We start from the raw sequence: 17,741 nt of genomic DNA on the forward strand, positions 1-17,741 counted from the left end.
TAAAACTAATCTTTTCATGGGAAAGGGTACTAAAGGTACACTTTCCTCTGGAGGAGGGTACTAAAACTACCCTTTCTCTTAGGAAAGGGTACTAAAACTACCCCTTCCCTTATGAATGGGTACTAAAACTACCCTTTCTCTTGGGAATAGGTACTGAATCTACCCTTTCTCTTGGGAATGGGTACGAAAACCACCCTATCTCTTGGAAAAGGGTACTAAAACTACCCCTTCCCTTGGGAAATGGTACTTAAACTACCCCTTCCCTTGAGGAAGGTTACTAAAACTACCCCTTCCCTTGGAAAAGGGTACTAAAACTACCCCTTCCCTTTGGAAAAGGTACTAAAACTACCTCTTACTTTAGGAAATGTTACTAAAACTACCCCTTTCCTTATGAATGGATAATTAAACTACCCTTTCCCTTGGGAAAGGGTACTAAAACTATCCTTTCCCTCGGTAAAGGGTATTCGAACTACCCTTTCCCTTGGGAATGGGTACTAAAACTACCCTTTCCCTTGGGAAAGGGTACTAAAGCTACACTTTTTTTTTTTTGGAGGAGGGTACTAAAACTACCTTTTCTCTAAAACTAGCTTTTCCTTTGGGAAAGTGTACTAAAACTAGCCTGTCCTTTGGGATATAGTACTAAAAAACGTTTAAGAAAGGGTACTAAAACTACCTTTTCCGTTGCTCTATGCGTCTCTCCTTGTTTTATTTTTTTATACCCACCACATCGAAATATCCGTTACGACCCTATAAAACTTATAAAGGGTGATTTTTTTGAGGTTAGGATTTTCATGCATTAGTATTTGACAGATCACGTGGGATTTCAGACATGGTGTCAAAGAGAAAGATGCTCAGTATGCTTTGACATTTCATCATGGATAGACTTACTAACGAGCAACGCTTGCAAATCATTGAATTTTATTACCAAAATCAGTGTTCGGTTCGAAATGTGTTCTTCACCGTAACGTTGCGTCCAACAGCATCTTTGAAAAAATACGGTCCAATGTTTCCACCAGCGTACAAACCACACCAAACAGTGCATTTTTCGGGATGCATGGGCAGTTCTTGAACGGCTTCTGGTTGCTCTTCACTCCAAATGCGGCAATTTTGCTTATTTACGTAGCCATTCAACCAGAAATGAGCCTCATCGCTGAACGGTGAATGAACACATTTCGAACCGAACACTGATTTTGGTAATAAAATTCAATGATTTGCAAGCGTTGCTCGTTAGTAAGTCTATTCATGATGAAATGTCAAAGCATACTGAGCATCTTTCTCTTTGACACCATGTCTGAAATCCCACGTGATCTGTCAAATACTAATGCATGAAAATCCTAACCTCAAAAAAATCACCCTTTATATTCCTGAGCGCCGTAAAATTGTAAGACGATTTAACCATGTCTGTCCGCCTGTCTGTTGCAATCATGCAACAATCTTTTAAAATAGAAATATTGAGCTGATGCTTTGCACACATTGTGTTTTTGTCCATGTCTAAAGGATGATGGGCTTTAACATACCATTTATTGAGATAGCCCCCATATAGACCGATGTAACGTCGTGGGGCCCTAAAGTCCGCATTTATTACCTGATCAGATCATATTTTAATATAGCTGTCATATACACCGATATCCCGACTTACGGTCTTTCACCCATAAATGGGTTATATATTACCCGATTACATTGTATTCTGGAACAGTGTGCTATTTTAGACCTCGACGTTCGAGCAAAAGGGGAAGTCCCATAAACTTGAGTTCAAATAGGCATGATATGATATGAGGCATGTATTCTTTAGGAAACGTTAATGAATAAATTGGATAAAATGGAGGCCATCGTAGCACAGAAGTTAGCATGTCCGCCTATGACGCTGAACGCCTGGTTTCAAATCCTGGCAAGACCATCAAAAAAATTTCAGCGGTGGTTTTCCCTTCCTAATGCTGGCGACATTTGTTATGGTACTATGTCATGAACAAATTTCTCCTCAAAAGAGGTGTCGAACTTTTTATGGTCGTTCGGCTCGGCTATAAAAAGGAGGTCCCTTGTCATTGAGCTTAAACTTGAATCGAACTGCATTCTTTGATATGTGAGAAGTTCTTCCCTGTTCCTTAATGTATTGTTCATGGGCAAAATTTGCATTTGCATCTAAGACGATTTTGATATCCGCTTTTTTGATTAACGAAGTAACCCACCCTAATGTGTACCCTGTTTAGGCATATATTGGAAGCCATCGTGGCTCAGAGACTATGCTGAACTCCTGTATTCAAGTTCCTGTGAAAACTACAGAAAAAATTTTTCTTTGATTCTGGCCGCTTCACCAACGCCGGCGTCATTTGTAAGACATTCAGTCCTGTAAAATTTCACTATAAATGGCACGCTGTTACGACTCAGCAAAAGGGGAAGTCCCATAAAGTTGAGTTCAACTAGTACTCTGATATGAGGCATGTATGCTTTATGAAATGTCAATGGATAGATTTTTTATGGACATATTTCGACCCTACATTAATTATCTCCCAACTAGAGCACCATAAAGGCCTAATTTAAAGGGATTTGAGATTTTTCATTTTTTTCGAAGCTTAATTTATCCTATTTCTATATCTTTGAGGCCAAACTGGGATTTCAGCACTCTCAAGTCTATAAAACCTTAGTCATAGAGATGGATATCAACGGTTTTTATCCACTGGCCTATTCTCACTAGTCTGGTCACCTAGGCGTATGAATTATAATAATGCAATTTACTAAGTAGAACGGAACCGGTGGCGTATGGTTATTGTGTTTATTTTCCATGCACTTTTTTCTCTCGATTAATGTAGCAAAAACATAACACACATAGCTTTTAATCACCGATTTAATGGCAGAACAAATCACTATCCATCCTGTCAGTTATGCCAGTCTGGCAAAGCAATCATTGTTGCTTTTTTCGTTGTTGCTGTTGCCAACACAGCCACAAAAGCGAAAAACAAAAAAACAAAAAACTATTTACCACCAACGTTTTTAATCTCTCTTTGACTGAAATTTCACTATAACAAGTCCTTTTTTTTTGAACAAGTGTCCTACTCTTTTCCCATTTAGCGGCAGTTTGGTTTTTTCTGGGTTAGTCTACGCTTAACAGACATAAATTGAAGTTTTAATTTTCAACAAGCTCAAATCGAGAGATTATATGGCTGAAGATAAAATTTTATTATCAGTACTAGTTTTTTTGGTAGTCTTTGGTTTTTTTTTCTAGTTTGCTCTTTGTGTGATTTTTCAGTGTATTTTGTCATGTCATGTTAATTAACTAAATAGTTAACAAGACCATAACAAGCGAGCGTTTAGTAGAGAAAAAACAAAGCAAAGCAACTGCAGTTTTTGTGTAACATTACAAATAGCCCCCCAAAAAAACCCCTAACATGTGAAAAAAAAACAAGTTTTACAGCAGCTGCTGAAATAGTTGGAATGTTCTAATTCTTGTTTTTTACTTTGCAGCAATTTTAATTTTGTCAATAGAGTTTTTAGTATTTAAGCTTTTATACTTTTAACACTCCTTTTCCACCTTGTTGCCTTCATCTCTTTTTTAGGTACCCATCCCAATGATGTTCTGAAAATGCCAAGTTTATCACGTAATGGCAATGGTTATTGGTTGGATGCTTCGACGGGTGGTATGGTGTGGCGCACTCAGCCAAGTGGTGATACTCTCGATATGCAAAAGGATCAAATTGATGACTATGCACCGGTATGTCTGACCAACAATACGGCCAATGGAGCACAAAACACCACTGAACGTGGCACTGGCCAGCAAAGGTATGTAGACATCGCGTTGTCAAATAACATTTAAGTTTTTTACTCCTGTACAATATATACCCACACATACATATATATACATTCTGGCCTTCTGCTTTGCAAACATGTGATGCTTGCAATACAAAAGCATACTTTTAGGCGACTGCTGTTATTTTCATTTCCCAATTTTTAGCTGTGAATCCTTGTATTTGTATTCATTTTATTTAATCTCTGTCAAAAAGAGTGCTAAAAATCGTTAAATGTTTAATTAGAAACAAACATTTATTTTTATGATGGTCCATGTCTAAATGCCATCGAAATAAAGCTATAAAAATATTTTACATAACAATTTTCTATTTGCTTAGTCCCGCAAGCTTAATGAAATAAAAACCAAAAGAGGAACTTTTTCACTAAAATGTTTGCCCAACAATAGAAATGTTACAGTTTTAAACGTGCAGCAGCAATAAGAGAAACTATTCACTGTTGAATCAAAGCAAAACATTTGGAAAAAAAGTATTGAGGAAATCAATTTTAAATTGTGTTTGTATAACAAAGTTTTAAATTATAAATGAAAATGCATCAGTTCTTATTGCTTAAATGTTGGTCATCAACTGTTTATAGCCTAAGGCATTGCTTTGGCAGAGGGTATGCAAATTTTTAGCAATCGCAAGATGATGATGAACTGCATTTATTGTTGCTTATGCCCGTGCACTAAATATCCATGCCATGCCCGTCTGTCTATCCTTATAACGTAACAATAAAGGCTAAAAAATGGAAATTGTTTTAGTCCACAGTTCGGCAATTTTTTGGTCATTATACATCAATTGGGTGACTCATCTTGTGGTTGGGTTTTTTTTTGTAGCCACATATTTGCATGTTGAGGTAGCGATCCTCGTCAAGCTTTAATAGGTGAGATAGCTCGTTCCGATCCATAGGACCGATCACCAAGGGAACGTTATGACCTTTGGTTATTTAGAGACGACAATAACTCTCTTCGTATGCACTCAGTATTTAAGCAAGAGCCGGTCCCGCCCGATCATTCACTGAGACTCTCCACTCGATACCATTACTGCAGTTGCAGCTACTCTCTATGGAGCATTCCACTATCCACAACCTTTGGACGCACCCGGTAGCTCTCAGCTGAGCTTCTCCTGATTACGTTGAACACCACATAAATCGGAGCTCAAAGTTCCGGAATGTGGTGTGGTACTCATAGTCATCCCGTGCCGTAATTCGTGGTTTATTGCTTAACTTTTCGTTAGAGCTCCAGACACGATTAGTGAGGGTCAATTTCCTAAGCCAAACAGTTGTCAAAATGGTAATCTACGGCAAATTCTAAGCAACCTTTGCCAAAAATTTATGGGGTAAAAATCAAAAATCAAGCTTCCCAGTTTTAAAGACAAACTTTTGTTTTTAGTCCCATATTAATCGTACTATCGATTTTGCCTTTAAAATCGGAAGCTTTATTGTAGACCGAAGTAGAGTTCATTCGGAGGGCAGTTTGGTTCATTGGGACACTCTAAGTGCCTGGTCAGTGTGCAACGACTAGGGATATAGCTTGTGTGCGAACTGATCGCATTTCCTGCCCAAACCATTCCGTTTTGTCTTCGTATCTTGGAGGACCTCCTGGAGATAAGTCTACGCTTCACCATGGATCGAACTTGTCAAGTTCTTTGAATGACTTTTTCAATTATATATGGGCTGTAACAAGTTATGGCTGATATGGACCGTACTTGTCATAGCTGTTAGAAGTCATAGAAAAGCACCATCTCCAAAATTTCAGGCAAATAGAGTGATAATTGCGCACCAGAGGCCCAGAATGTCAAATTGGGAGATCGGTTTATATGGCAGCTATATCAAAACATGAACCGATTTGACCCATTTACAATCCCCACCGACCCACACTAATAAGAAGTATTTGCGTAAAATTTCAAATACCTAACGTAACTCCTTCGAAAGTTAGCGTGCTTCCGACAGACGGACAGACATAGTTAGATCGACTTCAAATATGGCGATCAAGAATATATATACCTTATGGGGCCTTAGATGCATATTTCGAGGTGTTATAAACAGAATGATGAAATTAGTATACCTCTATTCTATGATGAAGGGTATAATAGCGACAGAAAATCGAAACTAACGCAAAAGACAAGAAAAAAAAGCTAACCGTCGAAAGTATGAGCCATTCAGCCTATTCAGGCCTCTACAGAACTTCAGAATGACAAGAGGGCTAAGAGCTTGTAGGGAATCCATGCTCGGAATGGAGTGTTCATTCATTATCTTGTGTTTTCTGCTCGCAATTGCAAGGCAGTGACACAACAGCTGCTGGACCGTCTCCAACTCCTCCTCGTCATCACACATACAACAGAAGTCTGCCTTTTTCTGAACCCAGCGCCACGTCAAAGACATGACGTTGCTGGGGCCAGTCTGGACTCCTATTTGCAGTACTAGGTCATGCTTTCTCAGCCCCAAGGATAAGCGACGTCCTGTTTCGCGAAATACTTGGCCTCATGCCCTTTGACACCCTATAACCTACAGCACTAGCCCACGCCTTATTCGTGCAGTTATCGTAGAAGACAGGGTGGACGTCTTCAAGAAGCTAATACAGTGGAGAAGCTAATACTGTGGAGGTCATACTGACGCCATAGCAAGATATGCGGCAATCAGCGATCCATTCCTGGTCAGCTCATTTGTTGCTTTGTTCCCCGCCACTCCTTGATGTCCTGGAATCCAGTAGGTCCCGAGTCTTTCCCTTGGTTTGTAGAAGCTCTTTGCATCTTCCAACCAGTTTTGACCTCACGCGGCCCGTCGCCAGAGCCTTAAGCTCTGCCTGACTGTGCACGTATATCGTGACAGTCGGATCGGGCCGCTGGTCCCGCATCTCCAGTGCCTCAGGATCGCGAAGATCTCGCCCTGAAAGACTCTACACCCGTCCAGAAGTCTAAAAGTTTCCCTGATTCCAAGTAATTCAATGGAGACTACAGCTTTAGTGACCCCGTCCAATTTAGTCCCACCCTTGTATACAAAGGGACCCGGGAAGGGCGGGGTGTCCAAACCCAGAGATACCTTTTCGGGAAAACGACTTCTAAGCTTTAATGTTTGGCTTGGAAACACTTCCCATTGTATATAATCAGCCGCGCTGAATAAAGCATAGCGCCATGCTTTATTCAGCCCTCGCAGAACAGAAGAATGACCAAATTAGAGGAGCACCATGTACGTGATTCCCTCAGTCTTATGGAGGCTAACATAATGGCATTGACATCTGCCTGAAAGACTGTGCATTCATCTGGCAGTCTTATATATTCATAAAAATCAGTTTGTGTTTGTCTGTATGTTGGTTTGTTTGTTTTTTGTTTGTTTGTATGTTTGTGTGTTCCTTATAGACTCAGAAACGGCTGAACCGATTTTCTTGAAATTTTCACAGATGGTGCATAATGACCCCGTGGTGAAAATAGGGTATCTGAAGGGGGGCGGACCCTCCCCCTTACCCTAATTTTTAGACCATCGGAGATGGGTGGTGCGAAATTTTGTGTGCTCTCATATAGTACCCTTAAAATAAAAATTTGGTATCCAAATTTTGGATGGGGTACCTAGGGGGACTGCTCCACCCTAAAACCTACCAAACATATATTTAGACCAATCACGACAATATGGGACTCAAGTAAAAGGTATTTAGGATAAGAAAACGTATCTGGTATCCAATTGTCGGACCAAGTACTACCACCCCAAGCCCCAAAACACCCCTAAATCGGACATATTTACCGACCATGGCAATATGGGACTCAAACGAAAGGTATTTGCGAGTGAAATACCAATCTGATATCCAAATGTGGGACCACGTTTCTGGGGGTCACCCCCCTTTCCCCAAACAGGACTTTTTTACTGACCACGGGAACATGGGGCTTAAATAAAAGGTATTTTAATGCAGAATACGAATCTGATATCCAAATATGGGACCAAGTGTTTGGGGGGCCGCCTCTCACCAAAAACATCCACTAAAGGGGACAATTTTACGACCATTGCAATATGGGGCTCAAATGAAAGATCTTTGGGAGTAAAGCACGAATTTGATATTAATATTCGAGAAAAGTGGCTATGGGGCCAGCTCACCCCCACAACAGCACCCAAATAGGAAGTATTTTCTGACTATTGCAATATGAGGCTCAAATAAGAGGGTTTTTAAAGTGGAACACGAATCCGATATATATTTTCAAGGCCAACTCACTGAGTGGCCGACCATCCCCCAAAACACCCCCAAGCCGGTCATGTTTGCCGAATATGGAAATATGGGGCTCAAATTAAAGGTATGTGTGAGTAGACCACGTATCTGATATCAACATTAGGAGCCAACCGTCTAGCGGATGTCCCACCACCATAAAAACCCCCAAATAGGACGTATTTTCTCACCAAGACAATTTAGGTCTTAAAGAGAGTGGAACTAAATATTCATAGTTTTTAGGGCCAATACCCCAAACCGGACATATTTGCTGACTTTTGCAATAAGGAGTTTAAATGAGTTTAGAAAACGAATTTGATCTCCAATTTTGAGGGCAATGGCAATATGGGGTTCAAATAAATCATATATAGATATATGAGAATAGAGCACGTTGCTGATATATTTTCAAGACTTAGAATTTGGGGGACCACCCCACTACCCAAAACACCCCTATATCGGGCATATTTACAGACCATGACTATGTAGGGCTTAAATGACGGGTATTTGGGGTAGAGCAAGAATTGATACTCATTTTCGGGACCAATTTTCTGGGGGTCTACCCCTTTCCCAAAATACCCCACAAACATCAATTTTTTAGTGACCATCGCAATATGGGGCTCAAATAATTGTATTTGGGAGTAGAATACGAATTTGGTATCCAAATGTAGGACCATGTAATCAGGGCATTATCCCTTTCCCAAAACACCCCCAAAGAGAAAAAATTTTTCGAAAGTTTTTTAAAAACTTAAAATTGGACTGTCATCTACGAACTAAAATAAGAATCAATCAACGATCACAATTTGAAACAGATGGTCATGTCCGTTAGTAGATAGGAAATTTTATTTAAAGATAGCATCCTTATTTTAAAGTTTTGGTTCTTTGGCTCGTTTTCATTGCTAAAATTTTACGTAAAAAGAAAAATCTTAAATTTTGGCCCAACTGTTTTCTCATTGCAATGATCTCACTTGCTGCAGACAGATACTTGCCTCGTATTAGTAGCATGATTTGCAACACCCAAAAGGACTTCGTCTATTTCGGGGTTCCATAGTTCCGATTATTGTTGCTTCTTCAAAATTTTAGCTAAAATGAAACGTTAAAAATTTTTCTTTAATTTTTGCGCACATTCAATATTTTTCTACTATGCAGATATTTTGCTCCGCATTTGTGTGGCGGTGAAATCATGGGAAAAATGTCTCTTATAATTATGTTATTAATTAATAACATTTTATGTACATTTCATTGACAATAATTACTCTACAATTAGTAATATTACTGGAGTGGTAATGGAGAAACAATCCAAATGTATTCATGTGACATAAAACGGTATTAAAATAAAGAACAGAGACATAGCTTAAAACAAAGGGGCATAAAGTAAAGAAGAAATTAATATTAAACTTATTAAAAGCAAGTGTAACGAAAACTTAAATTTCATAAAAGCGCCCATGAGTATGGTTGAAATATTTGAAATCAACCCAACCCCTTTTTGTATGTACAACCCTGACCTTATTCTCACTAGTTAGTTAATATGTACAGAAATAATTGGAAAACATGATGCAAAAATAGTATCTTACACAAGTACAGAGTCGTTAAATCGTTTTCATAGTTGTATTTATTGTGGCTTCATGACTAATTAAAATAAAATAAATATTAAATTAATATCCGTTGTGTATTAAGAACGGTTGTAGTAGGGAGGCAGGCAGCGGAAAATGCTTTCCATTAGCAAACTTAAATTATTTCCTGCAATAATCATATTTTTTCGCAAAGTATGACAGATTTAATTGGCAATAGAAAGCAATGTGTAATCATTGCTGCAATGGCGAACAAAAAAAAAAAAACTAAATTATTATTAACAATTTTTGCGTTTAAAACTAATGGAAAATTTTAAAGCTAATTTTATTATTTTAAATTCATGACACACCACAAGCATAAGGCTTACGCTGCAATGTCTATGCTAATATATTTTGTAATTTAAAGCTTATTATTTATGTTTGTTTACATCACAATTGTTTTGTAATTTTCAACAATAGCCCAAGGCGTACACGCACACAAATATCCTTTTCGCCTATACATTTTGCATAATAAATAATAAATAACGCCATAAAAATTCGATAGATGTTGATTAGTGTAACAAATGCTTTGTATATAAAGTGTTGGGCAGAAAAAAAAAGAAAACAATGAATTAAAAATTATGATAAATTTTTTAAATTGGGTGGGAAGGCATTTCGATTTAACAGCAAAATTCTAAAAAATTTATTTTATCAGAAAACGAGGAGATAATATTGATGATTAAGCTACTATTTTAACTGCTATAACAAAAACTCTTTACTAGCCTAGGAAATCATTTATATGGTATGGTTCCAATGTTAAAGAGATGAATGACTTCTGGTCTATGCCCATTTATGAACCTCTCTGTATCGTACTTCACTATTTGACTCATAACAAGTAACAAGGCGTTAAGTTCGGCCGAACTTTGGATACCCACCACCATTCATAATAATCCGGTGAAAAATGCCCAATTTATGCCCCCATAACAGCTTTATCGGAATATGGTACGATTTGAACCAAATTCGACACGAATATTGAGTGGTCTAACAAGTACAAGTTATTGTTCAATTTTGTAGAACAAAACCAGTAAGGAAGGGCAAAAGTCGGGCGGTGCCGACTGTATAATACCCTACACCTACCCTATAAGTACAATGTGGGAGCTATATATCCAATTATGAACCACAATTCTGATGAACTTTGGCGGATGTTTTTAAATTGATAACAAATTAAACAATCAGATTCAAATTTCGAGCAAATATGTTTAAACTGTAATAACTGAGTTTGACAAATAACAGCATTAATGCTAATTATCCAAAATCTGGCGAACATATATATGGGTGCTATATCTAATGGTGAACCGATTTCGAGCAAACTTCTAAGATATTTCCATGAAATTCACCAGTATTATTGAGAGTTAAGAGAAAATCCCTCCTGCCGAATTTTGAGAAAATCGGTTAACAAAAGACCATTTTATTGCAATATTACTGGAAATCGGACGAACATATATATGCAAGCTATATCTAAATTTGAACCGAGTTTGACCACTCTATGTATATTGTGGTAGTCATCGAGGAAAGCATTGTGCAGTATTTTGGCAAGATTGGTCAATAAATGCGCTTGCAGTGGCTCTTGGAGAGAAAATCTGGCGATATAAATATATATATGTGAGCTATACCTAAATCTGAACCGATTTCTATGAAATTCACCACTAATATCGAGAGTCATAAGAAAATTCTTCCTGCCAAATTTCGAGAGAATCGGTTAACAAATTACCATTTTATTGCTGTATTACTGCAAATCAGGGCGAACTTATATATGGGAGCTATATCCAAATCTGAACCGATTTCTATGAAATTCACCAGTAATATTGAGAGTCATAAAAAAGTCCTTCCTGCCAAATTTCGAGAGAATCGGTTAACAAATTACCATTTTATTGCTGTATTACTGCAAATCGGGCGAACTTATATATGGGAGCTATATCCAAATCTGAACCGATTTCTATGAAATTCACCACTTATATTGAGATTCATAAGAAAATCCTTCCTGCCAAATTTCAAGAGAATCGGTCAACAAATGACTATTTGATTCCTGTATTACTCCATATCGGATGAACTTATATATGGGAGCTATACCCAAATCTGAACTGATTTCTATGAAATTCACCATTAATATTGAGAGTCATAAGAAAATCCTTCCTGCCAAATTTCAAGAGAATCGGTCAACAAATGACTATTTGATTCCTGTATTACTCCATATCGGATGAACTTATATATGGGAGCTATACCCAAATCTGAACTGATTTCTATGAAATTCACCAGTAATATTGAGAGTCATAAGAAAATCATTCCTAACAAATTTCAAGAGAATCGGTCAACAAATGACCATTTGATTCCTGTATTACTCCATATCGGACGAACATATATATGGGGGCTATATCCAAATCTGAGCAGATTTTTAAATAATTCACCAGTACAATTAAGAGTCATAAGAAAGTCCTTCCTGTCAAAATTCAATAGAATCGGTCAACAAATGACCATTTTATTGCTGTATTACTCCATATCGGACGAATATATATATGGGGGCTATATCCAAATATGAGCAGATTTTTAAATAATTCACCAGTACAATTAAGAGTCATAAGAAAGTCCTTCCTGCCAAAATTCAATAGAATCGGTCAACAAATGACCATTTTATTGCTGTATTACTCCAAAACGGACGAACATATATATGGGAGCTATATCCAAATCTGAACCGATTTTTCCGAATTTCAATAGGCTTCGTCTCTAGGCCGAAAAACATGCCCATACCAAATTTGCAGATGATCGGATGAAAATTGCGACCTGTTGTTTGTACACAAATTAATATGGACAGACGGACAGATGGACAGACAGACAGACAGACGAACGGACATAGCTAAATCGAATCAGAAAGTGATTCCGAGTCGATCGATATACTTATCACTGGGTCTATCTCTCTTCCTTTTGGGTGTTACAAACTAATTCACTAAGTTATAATACCCTGTACCACGGTAGTGGTACAGGGTATTATTCATAGCCATATCCATATCCTATAGATCAATCTGAATCATATACAACACAGATGTCGAAAAGCCTAACATAAGTCACTGTTTCAAATTTCGGAAATCGGATTATAAGTGTGCCTTTTATGGGGCCAAGACTTAAAATCAAGAGATCGGTCTATATGGCAGCTATATCCAAATCTGAACCAATCTGGGCCAAATTAAAGAGGGCTGTCAAAGGGCCTAACACAACTCACTGACCCACAGTTCTGCGTAATCGGACAGTAAATGATCGTACTATGGGCCCAAAAACTTAAATCGAGAGATCGGTCTATATGGCAGCTATATCCAAATCTGAACCGATCTGGGCCAAAAGGCAGAATGTTATTGAAGAGCCTAACGCAACTAACTGTCCCAAATTTCGGCGACATCGGACAATATATGAGCCTTTTATGGGACCAAAACCTTAAATCGAGAGATCGGTCTATATGGCAGCTCTATCCAAATTTGAACCAATCTTGTCAAATTAAAGAGGGCTGTCAAAGAGCCTAACACAACTCACTGTCCCAAATTTCGGCGAAATCCAAAAATAAATGCGCCTTTTATGGGACAAAAACCTTAAATCGAGAGATCGGTCTATATGGCAGCTATATCCAAAACTGGACCGATCTGGGCCAAATTGCAGAAAGTTTTCGAAGAGCCCAACGCAACTAACTGTCCCAAATATGACTCTTTTAGAGGACCAAAACCTTATATCGGGAGATCGGTCTATATGGCAGCTATATCGAAATCTGGACCGATCTGGGCCAAATTAAAGAAGAATGTTGAAGGACCTAACAATACTCACTGTCCCAAAATTCGGCGAAATCGGAAAATAAATGCGTCTTTTATGGGCCCAAAACCTTAAATTGAGAGATCGGTCTATATGGCAGCTATATCCAAATCTGGACCGATCTGGGCGAAACTGAGGAAATATGTTGAAGGGCCTAACGCAAACCACTGTCCCAAATTTTAGCAAAATCGGATAATAAATGTGGCTTTTATGGGCCTAAGACTCGCAGAGGCCACCGTAGCGCAGAGGTTAGCATGTCCGTCTATGACTGTGAACGCCTGGGTTCGAATCCTGGCGAGAACCTCAGAAAAAATTGTCAGCGATGGTTTCCCCTCCTAATGCTGGCAACTTTTGTGAGGTACTATGCCATGTAAAACTTCTCTCCAAAGATGTGTCGCACTGCGGCACACCGTTCGGACTCGGCTATAAAAAGGAGGCACCTTATCATGGAGCTTTAGCTTGAATCGGACTGCACTCATTGATATGTGAGAAGTTTGCTGCTTCATTGGCAAAATTTGTATTTTATTTCAATTTTTGAAGACTGTAGGGTGATTACAACAGAGGGACGGACAGACAATTGGACAACTTTAAATCGTCTTAGAATTTTACGGCGATCCTAAATATATATACTTTGTAAGGTCGGAAATTGATTTTTCGATGTGTTGCATCCTACGGTGGTGGGTATAAAAATACAGATTTTTTATGAAATTGACAAAAATTTCCAACTTTACACCAATCTATGTCGTATAGATATTCTTGTTGCATCCAGCCTGGCGCCGTTTGTGTTTTTGCGTTAGAAAGCCTTTCTACCTTCTTCTTCTTCTTTACCACAGACGAAGTACATACAAATTTAACCATAACCGTAGTAACTTCAACATCAAAATGTGACAGATTCAAGACTAGCGTTCAACAGTGGGGGGGAAATGTTGCTCAGCTACTACAAAAATAGTATTTCCCCTATTAAACTAATTTGTTTGTCGTAAATGAATTTCAAATGTTTCATTTTTTTGCGTCCATTAAAATTTAAGAGAATTATGAATTTAACGCTTTTTTTACTTATTTTCAAAAACTTATTAAACTTTCACTCATCTAATCCCTTGGCAATCAAATTTAAATCACTCATACTCTAGTGAACCATGAACCATTTTTCCTGATTTGTTGTATACCAAGTTTTCCCTTGAAAATAAACTACTACAAACTATTACTAATCCTTTATTACCAAAAAAAAAGAGCCTTTACAAATTTGCCACTAAAGCTCTAATAATAATTTCAATGCGGCTAAACTATAAATAAAATCATTATTGATTTTCATTAGAAATTTGTGCTCAAAGGCAATGCCTGTAATCTGCTTTAGGGAAAAATTTGAAACCCACTACAAAATTTGGGGGACGTTAATCCATAGTCATGCAAAACCATATAAATACGAAATATAAGCAGCTTAAGAGCTATAACCATAAATTGTCACGCAAGCCAAGCCAAGCAAAAACAAAGCATAGAACTACAATATTTTTGATATTTTTCCAACCATATTCACATAAATAAAACCAAAGTAATTCCAACTCTGCCTTCTTGTTTTGCAGATATGTGGGGGAATATTCCAATATACCCACGGACTATGCTGAGGTAACAAGTTTTGGCAAAAACGGCAGTGAATATGGAGTGGGCCGTAAGAATGCCTCCTCACCGGCACCATATGCCACATCGTCCATAGTGCAACAACAGCAGCAGCAGCAACAACAATCACAGCCTCGTTATCAAACCCGGCCAGGTATAAATATGCAACAGCAGCAAATGGTGGGAACGCAGCAGCAGCAGCAAAGGCCCATGCATCCTCACTTTCATCAACAACAGCAGCAGCTGCAGCCACAACAACAACAAAGCTCCAATAATATCTACCAACAAATGTCCACCACCAGCGAGATATATCCCTCGCAAATGAACAGCAATAGATCGGCCTATTCGGATCAGTATTATTATCCCAAGGAGAAGATACATATAACCGAGAATAAGCTAAGCAACTGCCACACCTATGATACGGCCAACCAACATCAACCATCTCCTTTGGGCTTTGCCAATATTGGCACCCTCAGACGCAGTGGTAACAATCAGCATAGCAATCGCTTTAAGATCATCAATACCCAGCCACAGAATTATCAATTACACTTGGCCGACAATCCACATCAGAAGCAACAGCTCAAGATGAACACCTTGAATAATAATCAAAATAATGGCGACTATAGCACCCAAGATATGATCACCAAGAATCTGATGGATTTGGATGCAGGCTCTTTCTGCTATAATGGCATGGCGGATTCGGGTTGCGGTGGTTCACCCTCACCCATGGCCATGTTGATGTCACATGATGATGAGCATGGTGAGGAGGAGCAGGCTTTATATCACACCGCCGATGGGGACAATGAAAGTGACATGGAACGTTTGTATGTTAAGGTTGATGAGAATCCACAACAGCAGCAACAGCTAATTTCGCTAACACCATCCAGCCATCATGGCAACACGCCACAGTCACAGTCCCAGTCGCAGCAGCAACAACAACAGCAGCAGCCACCACATCATCTGCATCAGACTCAGAATCAAGAATCAAATCCCAACAATCAAATGGCCTACAACAATTGGCGTTCGCATAATTCCTCAACGCGTTCCACGGCATCCTCGTCATATGCACATCGTAATCCTAATCTGGCCATGGCCAGCATCAAAACACCCAGCAACACTAACGCCATGACCAATAACGCATCTTCATCGTCGGTGTCGGCCAATGGCTTGTTGGAGACAACACAAACAGCTTCGCCACAAATGCATCACTTACACCCATTGCATCAGCAGCAGCCTAGCAGTGATTCAGAAATGATTTATGCTCCTGGCAGCAGCATGGCTAGTGAACGCAGTCTATTGAGCAACTCGGGTAGCTCCACATGTGGAGGCAATGGCAGTGGTTTGGGCATGGGCCAGCCTCACAATGTGTGACCTTTGCAAAACGATTTGCTGGCTACGAGCACAAACGAAGACATTTTGCCAGAACAAGATACAACTGAGGCATTAGATACACCTTCGGCTACAAACTCACACATATTGACAAGACAACAAGAAGATTATTATGCGCGCGAAGTGAAAGAGTTATTGGAATGGTGTGAACGTTTCAATAAGGGTTCCTTGGATAATTTTGATTAGATTTTAAAAGCGAAGCGAAATGAAATTGAGACGATATGAGTTTTTTTTTTTTAATTTTAATTTTTTTATACTTTATTTATATTTAAAGACTGATTTTTTTCTTCTTGGAATTGTGTGTTTTTTTTTTTTCAAAACTTTGCTTCCATTTGAATATTTTTTTTCTTGAAATTTACACCTTTTGAATATGAATTTTATTTTATTAAGAGAAAGGAGACACAGACCCCCAGTTATAAATACCGAAATGTACAGCTCAAAAATATTTTTTTTTTTTATAGTTTGTAGACTTTTTTTTATTACCTCTTAAATGACTCTCAGATTAACGAAAACAGATCATACTTTAATAGACCATGGGATTTAAAAAAGTTCATCTTCAATCCTATGTAGTTTCTTAATCATTGGCTCTTAAAAAATTAAGCTCTCCAGCTGAAACTTAAAATAGAAATTTTTTTCGTCTATAGGCCATAGCTTTATTGAAACATAACTTCTAAGATGGGGTGTAAACTGTCGGGCATGTATAAAGTCCTCAAGATAGAGGTATGTGTGCAAAGGCTTGTGGAATCAAAATCCCAGCGGCACAATTTTACCTTAAACTAAGGTTATGAAAGGTTAAAGGGTACTTTCCTTAGGAGGGAAAAGAAGAGGATTACAGATGGAGACCAATCTACACTCAAAGAAATTTCTTAGCAAAAAAACAAAAATGTCTGATCTTACAGCAGAAAGTCTGCTGAAAATGGGAGAGAAGTAATTTTTTGCTAAACCAGCAAACGTTTTCTGCTGTTTTCAAATGGTAAAAAGATAAGGGTCGCTCAAAAATGTCATAAATATTTCATAAAAATTAAAAAAGGTTTTTTTGTTTTGGTTTACGTAGCAGAAACAGATGACCCTATGGTCTGCAGCCGGAAAATTAATATAAAATAAAATATAAAATAAAAATAATATAAAATAAAATAAAAAAAAAATAAAAAAATAAAATAAAATAAAAAATAATATAAAATGAAAAATAAAATAAAAAAAAATAAAATAAAACAAAAAACAAAAAAATCAAAATTAAATATAACAAAATAAAATAAAATAAAATAAAATAAAATAAAATAAAATAAAATAAAATAAAATAAAATAAAATAAAATAAAATAAAATAAAATAAAATAAAATAAAATAAAATAAAATAAAATAAAATAAAATAAAA

The 17,741-nt window shown here is 37.7% G+C and overlaps 1 protein-coding gene across 1 annotated transcript in view; it reads left to right on the top strand.

Annotated features, from left to right (window-relative positions):
* Positions 1-16,814, top strand: part of LOC106088821 (protein sax-3) — a 164,105-nt gene extending 147,291 nt beyond the window's left edge. Inside the window, exons 13-14 of the mRNA XM_059365141.1 lie at positions 3,552-3,774; positions 14,946-16,814. Of these exons, the coding sequence (XP_059221124.1) occupies positions 3,552-3,774; positions 14,946-16,350 (1,628 nt within the window). The 3' untranslated portion in view covers positions 16,351-16,814. The remainder of the gene's footprint in view (positions 1-3,551; positions 3,775-14,945) is intronic.
* Positions 16,815-17,741: the final 927 nt, after the last annotated feature.

Source organism: Stomoxys calcitrans, chromosome 3 (assembly GCF_963082655.1).
Source record: "Stomoxys calcitrans chromosome 3, idStoCalc2.1, whole genome shotgun sequence".
NCBI classification, from domain to species: domain Eukaryota; kingdom Metazoa; phylum Arthropoda; class Insecta; order Diptera; family Muscidae; genus Stomoxys; species Stomoxys calcitrans.